Raw genomic sequence first — 16804 nt, 5'->3', positions numbered from 1 at the left:
ACAGAAATGACAGGCCAGGTACTGTGCTACTCATGTGTTTGGGGTGGACAAGACAGATACAGACCATTCTCACATATCTTACAGTCCAGTGGGCTAGGCAGACATGAAGCAAAAACTTAAAAGCATGATAAACTGAGTGGCAGGACAGAAGAGCAACATCACCATGAGTCTCCTAAAGGTGCACAGATGTCCTTTAAGTACATCCCTGGTAACCACAGCTACTATTACTGTCACTGTGCTAGGATTTTTGTATGTGTGCTATTTCGCATATATTACCATATTTAGTCACCATTTTTTGGCCATATTTAGAATATTGCCATATTTAATATGTACTCTTCATAACTACCCTGAGAGATAGGCATTACTATCCTCATTTTACAAATGTGAACACTGAGGTTCAGGGAAGTTGAATTACTTGTCCCATGTTTCAGCTCAGGGAAGTTAAATTACTAAGTCCCATGTTAGACATAGGGACTCCGTGTTTCAGGATCTAAACCTCCAACTTGTGATTCCAAACCCCACGCTCTTCACTGTTTCTGTCTTCCTTTTAAGTTACTTTACTTCCTTGTTAAGTAAAAAGATTTGATTAATTTAAAAAATAAATGCAACCTATTTTTAGTTTTCCTTTCAGAGAGAGGAGAGTTTTCTCTCTCCCTGGCTCATTAAGTTCTCGTTGGCTGCAGAGCTCAAGGTGTGGAATTTTTTCTGAATGCCCTCAGGTTGTCTTTCCACCCAGCACAAAAAGAAGTTGAGGGTAGTAATTTAAAATCAGGGCAGCTGGAGCTGAAAAGGGCAGCGCACCCCTTCCAAAAACTGAAAGCAAAAACTTGTAACAAATCAAAGTGCCTCATTCTTGTAGGATCCCCAGAGAAGTGAAGTGACTTTAATGAAGGTCACAGAGCTAGGAGCCAGGTCCTTTTCAAACATATTGTCCTCCTCTTCATTGTAATCAAGAGTGGTAATAGCCAAAATAAAAATTCTGGTTGCATGAGAACAACCAAATGTGTCTTGAAAAACATTCACAATTTAGAAGGAACACTCAGGCTGTGTCAATGTTAACATTTTGAAGTTGACCTCCATTGGTAAGCCAGCCTTGCTGAGACCACTGCCCCATATAAACTTCTCTCCCAAGGCAAAGGCTCATAAACTCCATGGGCTATGTAACTGCAAGAATGGATTTTATACAAATAAGTATTCTATAGGAACTACCTACAAACACATTTCCCCAAATTCTCCACATTTGGGGAGGGGGGGTCTGAGTTCCTAGAAGAGGGCTACCTGGAACCTGCCCTTCCTGTGTGTCTCTGTAGTTGCCCAAGTCTGTCTCTCTTATTTAAACCATATTCCAATGCTTCTCCCCCGACTCCCTGGTAGGTGTTAGAGGACTTCCTACCCAAGGCATGCCATGAGATTTTCAAAATAGTGGCAAAAATAGAGTGGGAAAATTTAAATTATTGGTGTCTATTTATACATAGTAACTTCATGGGGAATTCTCAAATTTAAGAAACCAAAATATACACTGATTTTTTTTGAGCTAATTCTAAATTGCTCTTCTGTGGCTAGATTAATAGCAGATTTTTAATCTGCTACATGCACTTTCTGTATGTTGTGATTTATTATTAGGGTAGGTCAGAATTCTGTAAACTATACATTAGTATCAGGTATCACTTATTGATCACATACCATGTGCCACTGTGATGTATGCTTTATTCTTTTTCTTTTTTATGGCATTGGGTATGGAATCAAGGGATAGTCCTATTACTGAGCTACATCTTCAATCCTCGGCTTTTTTTTTTTTTTTTAATTTTGAGACAGAGTCTTGCTAAGCTGCCCAAGCTGGTCTTGAACTTGTGATCTCCCTCCCGCTTCAGTCACTCGAGTTGCTGGAATTACTGGTGTATGCCAGTGTGCCTGGCTTTCTTTTTTTCTTCTTTAAAATAAGCATTTACCAAAGATTTTATTTAACTCATTAGCTAATTAGGGAAGCATCTTTCTGATGTTAAAAAGCACTCAAGTGTAAATTCAAAAGCAACATATTTAGGCAATAAGGAATGCTGAAATGAATTTATAAATGGATGTCAAACTAATCTCTCTACACTTTTAATTCTTCCTATCTTGACTGAAATTTTGTAGCCTTTGACCTAACACCTCTCTAATATGTCATTTTCTCCAATCCTGTTACCATTCAGAAGCAGAGGGTCCTATCTCTGTTATCCAGAGGAAGGAACTGCAGCTTCCCACAATCAGAATGGCCAGAACCAGGATCAAGCTCCAGAACCTCACTCTATTTTTTCTCCTTTTTTGGGTACTAGGAATTGAACCCAGGGTGCTGTATGACTCTGCTACATCCCCAGCGCTCTACGTTGCCAGGCTGTCCTCAAACTTGTGAGCCTCCTGCCTCAGCCTCCAGAGTGGCTGGGGTTACACAGCACATCACCACACACACTTGGCTCTTCTCTGCAGAGCCACCTGCCTCTCACAGAACCTCAAATGATCAGTGAGCTATCTTCACAGGAGTTCTACGTCTTGCCAATCATTGTGGAAATTTAAAAACCATCCAGAGTATGACTAAATATAATGTTTGCCAAAGTAAATTATAATTTAAAAAGAACATCTCATGTCCCCAAAGTTACATAGTTCAGTTAAAAAACAAATCTATTATTTAGCAATATCAATGCCATTGATCTCCTCCATTAGTAAGGATAATTGGGGGTTTCCCTGGCCTTGATCTTCAGTGAGAAATGATGTGCTGAGTCATAATACAGAAGGTACAATAACGTGTTTATATGCAGACTCTAAAGTTCACGTAAGCTGACAGCACAGAGAGAGTGTAATTTAAGATAAGAAATTCCTAAAACAGCAAATACTATCCTGAGACTCTTCAGGGTAGAGCCATATGGCTAAACCTAGCCAAGAATCCATGAGGATGTGGGCATGTGCATCTTTGTACTCAAGTAAACATGAAGATGAACTTGTGCAAATAAGGCTTGGGTCAGTCAGAAGTGCATCTCACATTGTATTCAGAATCCTCAACAGCCTCCCTGGAAACATTTTAGAATGGAACCAGGTTTTGGGTAAGACTCACATGGGACAAGATCTCATAAGAGTCTCAAGAACATCTAGCTGACTTTTCCAATTGTTACTTATCTCAAGCTCAATGTTATGACATGGGTGACCAGAAATTAAGAAACAAAATTACAGGGCTGGGATTATGTAGCTTAGTGGTAGAGTGCTTGTCTAGCACCTGTGAGGCACTGGGTTTCGTCCTCAGCACCACATAAAAATAAATAAAGGATATTGTGTCCGTTTACAACTAAAAAAATTCTTTTAAAGAAACAAAATTACAAAGGAATTTTTCAAAGTGGTTTTAGGCTAGCAGCTCCCTTTCAAACCTTCCTTCTACTTGAGAGCAAAGTGTCATGAAATAATTACCAGTTTACTAAGTCTCCAACATTCTATCACACAGTTCTCTAGTTAATCTTTTTTTTTTTTTTTTTTTTTTTTCAGTGCTGAGGATTGAGCCCAGGGCCTTGTGCATGCAAGGCAGGCAAGCACTCTACCAACTGAACTATATCCCCAGCCCCTCTATAGTTAATCTTCATAGACTGTGTAAGACAATGCACTGCTATATCAATACACTCTGCATAAATGTCAGTAACTTCAAAGTAAGAGCTAAATATTTCTGGAGTGTTTACTACATACAAGATATGATTCTAAATGGTTGTAAGGTACTATTTCATTTTAAGTCTCACAGCCTCTTATTCTCATTTTACAGCTGTGGGATACAGGGCACAGAAGAGATAAGTAACACAGCAACACAGCGGCAGAGCATGGGTTTATTTCCAGGCAGCTTGGGTTCAGGGTCATTACTCTTACACAATGGTCTATGCTGTCCCTTCTCCCTAATCCCTTAGCCATATGTCCACGAGCATGCTGCTTCCATTTCAGGAGAGATGCTACACAGAGTCCCACATCACCACCGACTTGCCACCCCTGCTCTGAATGTCATGCGACCTGGACTAGCTGGGAGAGATTCAAGGTTAGCAGCACGGGGTCTCCACTTCCAGATGCTCCTATATGGTTTGAAAGTCAGGTTGTAACTCCCTGATGGACTACCATGGGAGCACAAGGAATCAGGGAGCACCCAGAAGGGGCACCTCATCCAGAAGGCCAGTCCTGAAGGACAACTGGAGGGGAGCTGGCCTGGGAAGGGGGCAAGAGCTGATTGCCAGAGAGCAGAGTAAACTGACAGGAGTAGTCATTCCACGCATTAGGAAGAGCAAAATAGGGGCCAGACACCTGGTATCCAAGCAGAATCTTTAAGACCTGTTAGTGTCCCAAACACATCAGAGGAACTCTAGTGATCAGAGGTGGCCGATGCTACTTCTGAACAAAGTGACAGAACAACACCTTCTAACTATTTAACAACTGAATCTGCCTTATTCGTAGTACTTGGCACTCATACAGAATCTATCCAAGAACCTAAGAGATTTTTACCAACATTAGCTCATTCTCCAAATAACCTCATGAGTACTGTAATCTTAAACAAACATCCATAAGGTAATAAATAATAATAAGGACAGAAGAAAGAAATTAAATCTCTTGGCAAGATTACCTGGTGTGACTGATATTCTTTTCAACCTCACCCAGGAAAATCTGTGTAAGTGGGCAGCAGCTATTTTTTTTTTTTTTTCTTCTCTTTTCTTTTTTTGATGCTAGGAACTGAGCCAGGCCTGGTGCATGCTAAGCATGTGCTCTCCCACTGAGCCACACTCCCCACCTAGAAGTCATATATTTCTATTAACTATTAAACAACCACAATGGAAAAGTGATTTTATCTGAGTGAAGCATAAATCCTAAAGTAGAAATCAGATATGCCAGGAATGAAGCATGTTCCGTGGTTTTGAAAAGATAGAAAACAGGAGAGAGGAAAAGAACCAAACCAGAGACCTCTGGAGTCAAAACATCAAGGATGAATCTCATGTACGGAAAGAGAATAAATCTAAGATCATGATGCTGTTGCCTCAAGCAGACGACTGGTTAAGTGCTTTATCTTGACTGGATTTGAAAAGCCGTCTCTTTATGTCAATCAATTCTTGCTTGGAACAGTTCATTTAAGAAAACAAAGCGAGACATCCAGGAGTCAGTGGTTTGGAGAAGCGAGTGGTGAAGGGGATAATGTGCTCACCCTGGAATGCGAGCTGTGCTGGGGCACCTACCACCATAGCCTGCAGGAGGGCAGGGGCTTGTTTTGTTTTTAGATTTGGTAGGTTTTGTTTTAATAAAAAAGAAGTTGGTTTGAAACCGCCTAAAGGGAAGAATAGAGAAATAGTTTTCGAGACTCTGCAGGAGCCCACGCTGGAATCATCCAAGAAAATATAACCATAACTTGAATAAAAGGAAGCAAAACAAAACGGGGTTCAGGGCAGACGGCAGAGCACAGGCAGATGAGACTCTTTCAAGACCGCAATTCTCTCAAATGTTACGTGGAAGAAAAATCTTCACAGATCTACGGTGGGGAGGGGAGGGTTTTAGAATAAACAGCCACTGAACACACAGTACACAGTGTCGCTGCCGAAATCTGTACTCCAACTCTGCACCAAAAGCCACTCATGTTTTTCTTATCAACAAAGTTCCTACTGCGTTCTTTACATGCAGTAAGAACCCTGTTGATTAGCTCATTTGTGTTTTTCTAACTTGGGCATTCGAGGTGTGCTTCATATAAGAACGTCCTAGAAATCTGCTGGGAAGACCCAATTAACACAGTATAGAAGTCTTAGGAAAATAAAAAATCGACAGCAACAGAAAGAGAGCGACCACACTCTGAGACCTGAGTTTCCCAGCACATTTTAGGATTTGGGTGTCAGAAAGTAACTCAAACTAGAGCCTGTGGCAAATGGCAGTCCTTCAGTGAGCCACCCAAGGACCCAGATGCACAGGCTCATGCTAGTCACACCTTCCCCAATGCATTGGGTGGCAGCTGGGTTTTGTTAAGATTAATGTGTGATGGTAACAGGAAGAAGGATGCACCTGCCTCCCTGCCCCCTCCTCTCAGAGCCTGCCTTCCTAGGACGCGAAGACAACAGAAAGGACCAGCTCCAGTGACATGCGCTTCTAGGCACTGGGCCAGGGGGAGAAGAAGGAGTTGAAAGAAATGTTTGCTGACCTGAAGGAACTTACTTAATTCTTATTCTGGTCAAGTAAGACACCAAAGAAATAGAACATTCCTACAGCCACATCTTCCAAACCCCAGCTCACCCGGGGTTGGCCCAGCCATGAGTTTTGACACCCCTACATAGTCCTCTCTAAATTCATGTACAAATGCAACCAGATGCACCAATTATTAAGTTCTTCCAAATGCCACCTGAGGAAGTGTTGTCCCCTATAAGGCACCCAATAAAAATCTTGCTTGAAAAAAGGTATTTCAAGTCCTATGAAACCAATAGCCAATGGTAGGTAGTTTATTGATCTTCTGAATTTCTATCATCCTCTCCTCTATGAAAAGGTGACAATAAGAGGAAGTCAGATGGAATCATGATAATCAACATGTTGGTTTTCATAAAAGCGTGTTTTATTTAAATGAGGTCTTTGAGCTGGGCATAGTGTCACACACATATGATCCCAGCGGCTTGGAAGGCCAAGGCAGGAGGATCCCAAATTCAAGAGCAGCCTCAGCAACTTAGTAAGGCCCAGGCTCAAAATGATAAAAGAAACTGGGGGTATAGCTCAGTGTTAGAGCACCCCTGACTTCAGGCCCTAGTACCGTTAAATAAATAATTAGCTTTGAATTCCTGTGGGTGTCATTTATCATTTCTGTGCTTCTTTTCTATCATGGTAATTAGAATTTGATCATATTTGCAAATCTCAGACCCTGATAATTCCTTGATCCAACCAGAATTTAGATTATGGAAGGCCTTTAGGTCCCAATTTCTAGGACCCAGCCTGTACACAGGTTCTTTACAGTCTATATTCTCCATAAGATGCTGATGTGAAGGGTCATTTGTAAATATCAACAGTTTGTAAGCAGTGCCAGTTTTGTTAGGTTTTTTTTTTTTTTTTTTTGAGATGCCTGGGCTGGCTAGAATTCCTAGGTTCAAGCAATCGTCCCACCTCAGCCTCCCGAGTAGCTGGGACCATAGACTCACACCACCGTGCCAGACTACAATGCCATTTCTCCTAAGGTCTAACTCTTATACTTTTAATTATATGAGGTAAGTTGGCAAAGTGTATATGGCACAGAATAAAAAATTCTTAATTCATTAAGCTAAGAATCCTAATGGGTAGCTAATACAATGAGAGCTACTACAAGGTGTCTGGTCTGTGACAGACCAGTACACCTACACACTTGACCCTCGCAGCAACTCTGTAAAGGGGATACTGTTAATGCCTCTATTTACAGATGAGAACAGATGCAGAGACAGAAAAATGCATGCTGAGGGGCTAACTGTGGGAATGGGTTGGTTCAATGTAGCCCTGAGAACGTGGAAACCAGCAAAACCTCTCATGGTACATAATACTGATCTATATTCAATCAAAATCGAATAGGGGACTAAGAAATTGCAAGGGCACCAAACTGAGGAAGGCAACTGAGCATACAGCAAGCACAGGAAACATTTACACAAAGACAGGTTTCAGGTTTTGTGCACACATGAATTAGCCTGGACCTTTTAAGGAGGGACTCATATGATTTTTATGATGCAGAAAAAAGACATCCTTAATAATTATCAGAAAACAAAAACAGTGATACCAAAAAGATAATCCTGTTCAATCCCCAGCACCACAAAAAAAAAGATAATCCAGAAAACTTAGATAATGTGTTAGATAAAATAAACCATGAGAAATATGATTTTGTAGTGCATTTATATCAAACCCTGAAAGAAAATCTATCATTTAAATGATAATATTTTCATTTAAATATCATTAAAATATTTCTGATCTTCAAAAATATATTTTCAGAAACATCTCAGTGTGTGGTGTCATGTATTTTTGTTACCATTTAGTAATATTTCTAAATAAAACTAATTTGACCTGTACAAAAGAGATTCACGGATGAAAATTATGTGTAGCATCCTATCACCAAAAATTATGAAGTGTCAGATTGTTGTAAATCACACATTTTATAGCAAGTCTTTTAGAGTTTGACTGTCTGGTTTGAATCATGGTTCAATCAGCTTACCAGTTTAGTTCAAGTTTCCTTAACTACCTTACTTAAACTCTTCCCTCAATTTCAAAAAAGGGAGTCCCAAGAAGACCTATGTCATAAGGGTGTTATAAAAATAGAATAATAGTAATATTTGCAATGTCCTGCTTGCACATGGTAGGGGCTTGATGTGTTAGCTATTATTTTCATTGTATTTCACAATTTGAGCATTTCCTATTTGTAATTTTATGACACTAAAATTACTTCTCTGAAGATTTCTAAATCCACTAGAAAAAAGTGATGTCCACTTGACCAGTTATTTCCATAATTTATTTTTTTAAACTTTCACTTTACTTATTTATTTTTATGTGGTGCTGCTCAGGATCAAACCCATCTATAGCCCCGGCCCCCATAATTTACGTTTTAAAAATGTTATAATACTTGATCTGAAATCTGAATGATAATTGCCAGCCCAGTTGATCGTAAGACACACACACACACACACACACACACACACACACACACACACACGCAGCTTCTGGCAGCATGTTCTCATGTACGACAAAAGATTTGATCTATGGTTATTTCTGAGTTGGTATGCCTGGGGTTTTCCCAATCCAAAGAAATAAGCCTAAGGAAACCATAAAAAGCAACGGCCCATAGTTTAAGGACAACAACAAACAAACTAAGCTGTTAATGCCAAAGCACTCATCTGCAACCAGGAATAGCCACTCTCACCGGTACCACGCGGCTGGAGCAATGTTTTAAAACTGTGCATCATGCAGTTTCCTTATAAAGGTAGATGTGGTGCAGCTTGTCCGGGCAGAGCACGCTGACAAGGCCTGGAGACTGGGACCTGGCAAATACTACTTTGGATAAACAAAAATCCAGGCAAGCTTTTGATTTCCTGTTCCCACGCCTCATCACTCTTTCCTCCCCGTCTCTCATCTCTCTTGCATCTGACTTGAATTTGATGATGTGTAGTAGGTGAAGTTTACCATTCTCAGTCCTATACCTTGAGCTATTTAGAGACAGACACTATATAACATTAATGAGGTAATTAGATGCATCTTTTGGCAACCTGGCACATAAACTGGAACGATGTTATCAAATACCGTTTACCAGTGTGTTGCATTTTCAAATGTAGGAAATTCCTGTCTCTTAACTTAGGACATTAATTTATATCAAGAACACTTACTTTTGTTCCACATAGTGAGGATCGAAGAATTCTGTTGTGATTTTATTTGCATACAGGGAACAGCCAGTCATGGAGCACAGCCCTAAAACATATCAGAGGGAAAACCCTATGGTTAGTGTCATCTCATCAACATCACAAAGTACCTTGTTTGAAAGAAAGTTACTCTTTACCTGACAGTATGAATACAATTCCAGCCAAACAAGCTATTTTAGCTTTGGCTTTATCTGAGCCTCCAACTTTGGTACACTTCATTCCAAACAGTGCAAATATGGAACCAAAGAAGCCCAGGCTAACAGCAGCAATCATAAGTCCTCTACACGCCTGGATATAACCTGCAATTAGAGTAGGTCATTTATGTTAATATTAAACATGTGTCTGCCCAGGGAAAACCCTCATTTTACACTGTCATTCTGGATGAGTGTTCTGTTGTCTGGAGGTGGGGGAACCCAAGGCAAGGCAAGAAAAGAAAAGAGATGTCACCTGCCACTATCAAAACTCTCTAACTCCTTTGCATGTCAACCTTTTAAATAGAGAACTTTGATGGTTTTGACAGATAAAAGTATGGAATTTATAATTGGGCAGCAAGACATTCCAAAGGATCAAACCTTCCAATATCAGTGAAAACTTATAAATGAGACTAACCAGAATACCTTCAAGAACCATGAGGAGTCTAAATCAAGAAGTATTTTAGTGACATTATATTTTTATCAAGGCACATAAAGTTGGGCTTTAAAAAGCATTGTTTGGTAGAAAAGTAATTTACAACTATTAAATGAGCTGTTTGCAGGTAAATGGATGCCTTTAAAGTACCCTGAAAAGGTAATCTGTTAGTTTGCTGGATCATGTCTCCTGCACGATTCGTTTTATTTTCCTATTTCCCATCTTTTTATTTGCATAGCCAGGGAGACAGTAAACTTCAGCATCGCTTTTGTCCAGGCACTAACGCATTTTAAATGATACGACTTAAACTAATAAACTTTCACCACCCACGTCATTTCCATTTCAGTCTGAAATGGTGCCATATTTCAATCTGAAATAATGAGAGTAGCATGTATTAGATGTAAGTAAATATTGGCTAAGCAAATGAGCACACACAGGTTTATGTTGGAAATTAAACTTTCTAACTGGAAAAAATCTCTTAAGATAGAGCAGGTCATTTACTACTAGCATTCAGGCAAAGCTGACAATAATGATACTGAGATCATTATGATCATAAATTCAGGGAAGTTCTGATGCCTGGAGTCCCATGTTTCTTTGGAAAAAAATGAAAATTAGAGTTTGAATCCTATTCCTAGGTTCCACTTTGAAAGAGCAAATGGGAGTTTCTCTATCTACTTAACTGGAACACCACTGCAGACTGTAATGACAATGACTTTTATTTCACAGTGTGAACTACTTCCATACAGAAGAAAATTTCAGTGAAGCTGAGCCTACCAAAAACAACAAAAGAAACTTATTGTTAGCAAAGCAGGATAATGGAGGCTTCTTTTGATAGCAATAATCATGCTGCAGGGTTATCTGGGTCTCTGCTGCCAAATACCCAACTAGCTCTATTTTAAACTTCAACCTGCAAGTTCCCCAGCCAGAGCCCAGTGAGCAGGCTGAAGGCAGGCAGAGCAAAGAGGCCTGCCAGTCCTGAGCAGGAGTAAAGAGCATCTGCCAGGAGCTCATCATTCCAACCAAAAGTGGCTCATCATTCACCACAAAACTACCGGCACAGTATAGTTTCCTAATTTTTGTGAAATTCATTTAATCTGTTTTAAAGGTGTTCTAGCTAACTCTAAATGCAATCATTAAATGAAAAATGGAGGGATTAGGTGCATACACCTCCCCCAACACACACACACACAGAGTAGTCCCCTACTTATCAGTGTGGGGTGTGTTCCAAAACCCCCAGTGGATGACTGAGATACTATCAAATCCTGTCTATACTGCTTTTTCCTATATATGACAAAGTTTAATTTATAAATTAGACACAAGAGATTAAGAGTAACTAATAAAATAGAAAATTATAATAATTTACTGTAATAAAATTATTAAAACTTATTAATTATTTCCAGCATTTTCCCATTTAATATTTTTGGACCATGGTTTACCCTGGGTAACCGAAATTGACGAAAGCAAAACCACAGATCGATGGGGGGACCACTGTGTGTGTGTGTGTGTGTGTGAAGAGAGATGCATACACATATGTATACATTCATTCCTGGAAAACTTTATCATACACCATAATTTGCATTTACTTTAGTTATGTTATAGTTTTTATTAAAAAGGCAGATGGTCTGGAATTTACCAAAGGGTTAAGTTCTACAATCTGGTCATTTAGAAACAAGGAATGCATTTTCCCAGATGGTAAACCCTTAATAAGACAGGGAAAATAACAGTAGCCTTTACACTTTATGTAACCATCAGGCATACCATTTTTTTTCTGAGTCTCTCATTCTGGGCTCTCCCATCTTAGACCTGCTCTGGTCTCTTGGCACAAACATGAGAGGAGAGGTGGACCAAGCAGGTTCTGAAATGGTCAAGCCCTTCTTTTGTGCCAGCTGGAACCCTGCGGTCAAGCCAACGTGCCTCTCTGTGGCGTGGCCACAGTGGCAATAACTTGTCCATGTTCTACATACACAACAGAAGGCCCCTCACAAGGACAACGCTTAGCCAAATTTTCTGAAATGGGGAGCCAAGAGCAGGGATAAACTGTCTCCATCAGCTGCAAAAGAAATCAGGTTGCTGGTGAGCTTGAGATTCTTAAAACACCCATGACTTGGGCCTTAAGTGATTTCCAACAAACTTTCAGAGTTTATCTTTTGTAAGGCAAACCTCTACAACCTAACTTTTTACACTTCCTGAAGGCAAAACTTATAAGTAAAACCATCAAGTGAAGTGGTAGTAAAAACCTGGTCAAGGAGGCCATTATTTTTGACAGGTCTAATTTACTGACACCGTTAATAGCTAATTAACACATTAAAGTGCTGAGGCATGAACATATTTACTTAAGAGTTTTCTGCAGTATAATTTATAGTTAGTTCTCCAGGAAGAATGAGCAAACATTCCCACCAGCAAAATAGATGGCAAACAACCTGGCTGAAAATGATTCTCAGCTGAGGTTCAAGTGGTGCTTTGAAAGGAAAATGGGTTAGCAATGAGCAGAAATCACTAGCTCATTCAACCTTGAAATTTTCAAATAGCAACTTTACACTCATGAATTCCGTTGGAGGAAATCTTCAAGCTGTCCCTTAAAAGCAAAATGTTTTCCAAATGACATCTTTCTTATTTTCAATTGCAAACCAGCAAAAATGAAAACATCCACTTGGTGGAGACAATTCACTAGTAGCACCTTTGCTAGCATTCAAGGGGGTGAAACACACTTTCTTATACTAGTAGCTTTGCAAATCCTTTGAAAGAAGAGTCGGGGGGAGACAGGAACTTTGAACTTCTAGTCTGTTGCTTCCATTTAGCTGTGGCATGTCTTTGATTATGTTACTAATCTCTCTGAGTCCGTTTTCTCTTCTGTAAAATAGGGACAGCAGCATTCACTTCACAGGATGCAAAATAGGAGCTAAGTGTCTGATGAGTAGTAAGGAACTCATCAGGTCATCCCCTCCATAATACCAAGAGTGATTCTAAGCAGAAATGAGAGCTGGATGCTTAACACGGCATAACATCCAACCCAGACGCTTAGCGTCAAGAGACTTCATTTTCTTTATAACCAAAACTGGAGCAGCAAAGTCACCTCCTGAGGGTGGGAAATCTGAGCTTTGACCTCAGATAGGAAATTTAGATAATGACTCCATCATCTGCATCCAAGAGGCTTGTTCTTCCACCTAGCACAAGAAGAGCAAGAGTCACAAGCCCGCTCTCTTCCCTCTGAGGTTATCTTTCCACCCAGAGTTCACACCTGGTTTAAGGGGAGGACTGGGCTTCTCAGGCTTGTGGCCCCCACCCAAATTTGGTGGCTTTCTCCCGCCACTTCAAAGGCAATGTCAGGACTAGTAGCACCCAACATAGGTACCTGTCGTGGGAATATAAGACGGCAAGTTTACAAGCAGTGGGGCCTTGCTTTGGAAAGTTCTACTTTCAGGTAAGGGACATCAATGCCCTGCATATGAAAATGTAGCTGTGACTTAACCCTTCTGGGAGAGTTTTCTGGAGAAAAGCACAATTATCATTTTGCAGTAGGAAGTGCCCTCCTAAACCATAGAAGGTGGGGTCATCAAGGAAGAGATAAATGTGATCAAAATACAAATTTCAAAGTCCTATAAGTTAAGAATCATACATTTAAAAGATAAGCTATGATCTGAGATTGCAACATGTATATGGAATCAAGGAGCGACAAATCAAGAAGAAACAATAAAACCAAACCAAGGGTGTAAGATCTGAGCAGGCAATTCACAAAAGAGAGAAAAATAAATAAGTGGTTGATAAATACATGATAAGATGGTCAAAATCACTGGGAATTGGGTAAATGCCAATTATAATGACAGGAAGACCAGAGCTGTCAACCACAATACTGAATAAAAAAAATCAATGGTGAGAATGTAGAGAAGCAGCTCTTTATCAGTGGAATGCAATTCAGCAGCATAAACTGAATATTAAAATGCATGTCCTACTGCATGGCAACACCACTGCTCTGTGGCATAGTTTACAGAAATGCATGTGCACACAAAGAGGTGAATATAAAGAATTTCAGTAAAGTTGGAAAGGGTCCAAGGTCCACAATGGGTAAATGGTTAAATAAACCAGTTTATCCAGACTAATGAATACTATGCGGCAGTTAAAAAGTATCATTTCCTTCTTGGAAAGACATGTTATAAATTTTAAAACACTGCAGAACATATTTACACTTTTATAGGCAATTTTCTACTTGCATGAGCACACTGGAAAGTCATTTTGCAGGCTGGGTCGCCTATGAGTATCACTCATCTGCTCCACTGTCTACCTCTTGGACCTGATGATGAAGGACTATGCCCTTCTGCCTCCTCACCACCCTACCTGCCCCAAATCAGGGAATACCTTCCCTCACACAGACACAGAAGGGGAAACTCCACCATCCTGCAGTTAATAATCTTCAGGGCATTTGCTTCTCTTTCCCTCTCCCTTGTTCCCCTACTGTCCCATACAAGGAAGCTACCTAGTTGGCCTGCTATCTTGGACAACAATGGAATTACAAACAGAAGAATGCTCCCAGGACAGTAACTGTCAATCCCATGTTCACCAGTGTAAACCACTGAAACAAGAGCCTGCCTGTTCATCTACCTGGATGTGTGCTCTGCAAATCACAGGAAATTCAACCGTAATGCTAGGGAATAAACAGTGTTCCGGCTACTTATTTTACACAACAGGACAGACCCAGGTGCCACCCTTCTAAAACCAGACACGCATTCTCTTATACCAGGTTCCATCAAATACTGGGTTGAGCAACAGTTTGCTTTTCATGGCAAGCACTGTCTTAGGGGAATCGAATCTTTTATTTACCCAGCTATGCAAATAAAAACTGCAAGCATAGGAATAAAGGAAAACGCCTCAAATCTAGAAATAACACAAATGACAGTCCCTAAGTTTCTGCCAGGAGCCATGCAGTCACTTGCTAAAGTGACTGGAAGAAAGGAGTCAGAACTTGAGCATTGTGTCAGCAAGGCATCAACTGCTCGCTGATAACTAAACAGAACCGGTTTTCTGTGTCCATTTACCTGCGGGTTCAAGGCAACGCAGTACACAGCCTGGCTAACCAACGCAAGGTGGGTGAACATCCGCTCAGGGAGAACGCGAGGAAGACCGCAAAGCCCACACACTTGGTTCCAGCACAAGATTCCCGCGGGCCACCATTCCCCCACCCTCGGCCAGTGCTTCATCAGGGCACTGGCGAGTGCTATTTGTCTTCCCCAAACTTGGGCGCGTTAAAGCCTATGCTGAGAAGTTTGTAGAAGCGACTGTAAGGGAAACAAGAACCTGCAATATGTTCCCTTTTTTTCACTTTGCTTACTTTTAAGAGAACCAATGAAAAGGAGCCAAAGGGGGCTCTGGACAAGCATTCTTGCCTTTCAGTGAAACCTTTAAAATCAGAACCCAGCTTTTTTGTGGGAGAGAAGAAAACCCTGTGAACTCCGCGCCCTAACAGTTGGGGGGAGGGGAAACGCAGGGACAGTCGTGTCCGCAACTCTTAAGACCAAAAAGCTCTGCCACCCTGACGGCTGAGTCGCCCCACCGGAGCTTGTCTGCGTGTCCCTCTCCTGGGGTCTTGGGCTCAGAAGGCGCCCCCACAGGACGGTCACCCCAGGGTCGGCTGATCCTCCCCGTTCCCTCGGATCCTAGGGGCAGAGCGGGCCGGGTCTCTTAGGAGTCGGGCCCCGGGGTTCTAAGGGCGGTGGGGCCAAGAGCGCGCGCGGAGGCTGGCCAGCGAGGAGCGCGGCGGGGGCGAGGGGATGCAGACCGTCCAGCGCCAGCATGGAGGGGAAGTCCTTGCAGTTGGAGACGCCCGTGGAGTCGGTAACGCAAGTCTTCCACAGGTTGGCCCAATAGGTGGCGGTGGTGATAACCGTGCCGTCGATGGTAGACACCTTCCAGTAGTCGGTGGGCAGCGTGGAGGACACCAGGACCCAGCCGGAGATGGAGACCATGAAGGCGATGATCTCCGAGGCGGTGCTCGCCATGCCGCAGGATGCAGCCACGCTCGCGCCGGCTCTCGCACTCCCACTCCGCGCCGCGACCCCCGCGCGCCCGGCCCTGCGACTCCGCCTCCAGCAGCCGCCTCCGCCCCGACCCGCCGCCGCCGCCTCTCCACGGACCCGGCGCTAGAGGGCGCGCGCGGCCCCGCACCAGGCAGCGCGGTCTGTCGAGTGCGAGGGCGCGTCCGTAGGGGCGCAGAGGGTGCGCGGGGCGCTTCTGCGGTGGGCGCTCGGGTTTTCTTCAGCCAGCTGGCCCGCGGCCCGCTGTCGGGAGGAGAGCTGGTCTGCGCGCCCCGGTCCCTGAATCTCCGGCCCGGGTTGCTGCGGAAAATGACCCTGTGGTTAGAGTTGTGCAGGAAAAAAGACTGGCAGCCAGATGTGGACAACCTGCGGCGTCCCCCCACTCCGTCACCTCCGATCCACCCTACCCGTGGCATGTAGCTCGGCTTCCTGAGCACCTTGTAAAAGCAGAGCAGAAAAGCCTTTTGCGTGCCCTGAAAGGACACGGTAAGGTAACACAGCCTCGGTTTGCTGGACTCTAAAGGTCTGCGTGCCACGCTTGTTTGGGTGACCCCGTTTGGCTCCTCAGGGAGGGATCTCTGTGCCGGTTCAGGCCCTGAAACTGGCCTTGCCCTGAAAATTCTGCAGTTCTTTTTTGGCCCAGTGGAATGCGGAAAGTCATTGTAAAGAAGTGCTTGCGTGGCTCAGGCCTAAATTCAGGGTGACAGCAGATGGGTAGCACGGACTCCAGGGAGCGTGGCTTTAATCTTGATATTGAACATTGCAGCTGCAGTTGTGACG

At 42.4% G+C, this 16804-nt stretch overlaps 1 protein-coding gene across 3 annotated transcripts in view; it reads right to left on the bottom strand.

Moving 5' to 3' along the window:
* Nucleotides 1-16804, bottom strand: part of CLDN10 (claudin 10) — a 103553-nt gene that overhangs the window by 5056 nt on the left and 81693 nt on the right. For 2 of the 3 annotated variants that reach the window (XM_079138036.1, XM_079138035.1), the window contains exons 2-3: nt 9509-9670; nt 9339-9420 (exon numbers count right to left, since the gene is read on the bottom strand). In XM_079138036.1, coding sequence (XP_078994162.1) covers nt 9339-9420; nt 9509-9670 — 244 coding nt within the window. Of the gene's footprint in view, nt 1-9338; nt 9421-9508; nt 9671-15768; nt 16113-16804 lie in introns of those variants that run through there. The other variant, XM_079138034.1, reaches the window with a different exon arrangement.

The sequence above is a fragment of the Sciurus vulgaris genome (assembly GCF_902686455.1).
Source record: "Sciurus vulgaris genome assembly, chromosome: 4".
NCBI lineage: Eukaryota > Metazoa > Chordata > Mammalia > Rodentia > Sciuridae > Sciurus > Sciurus vulgaris.
Note: the sequence above shows the minus strand (reverse complement) of the source record. Positions and strands in the feature narration are given on the sequence as shown.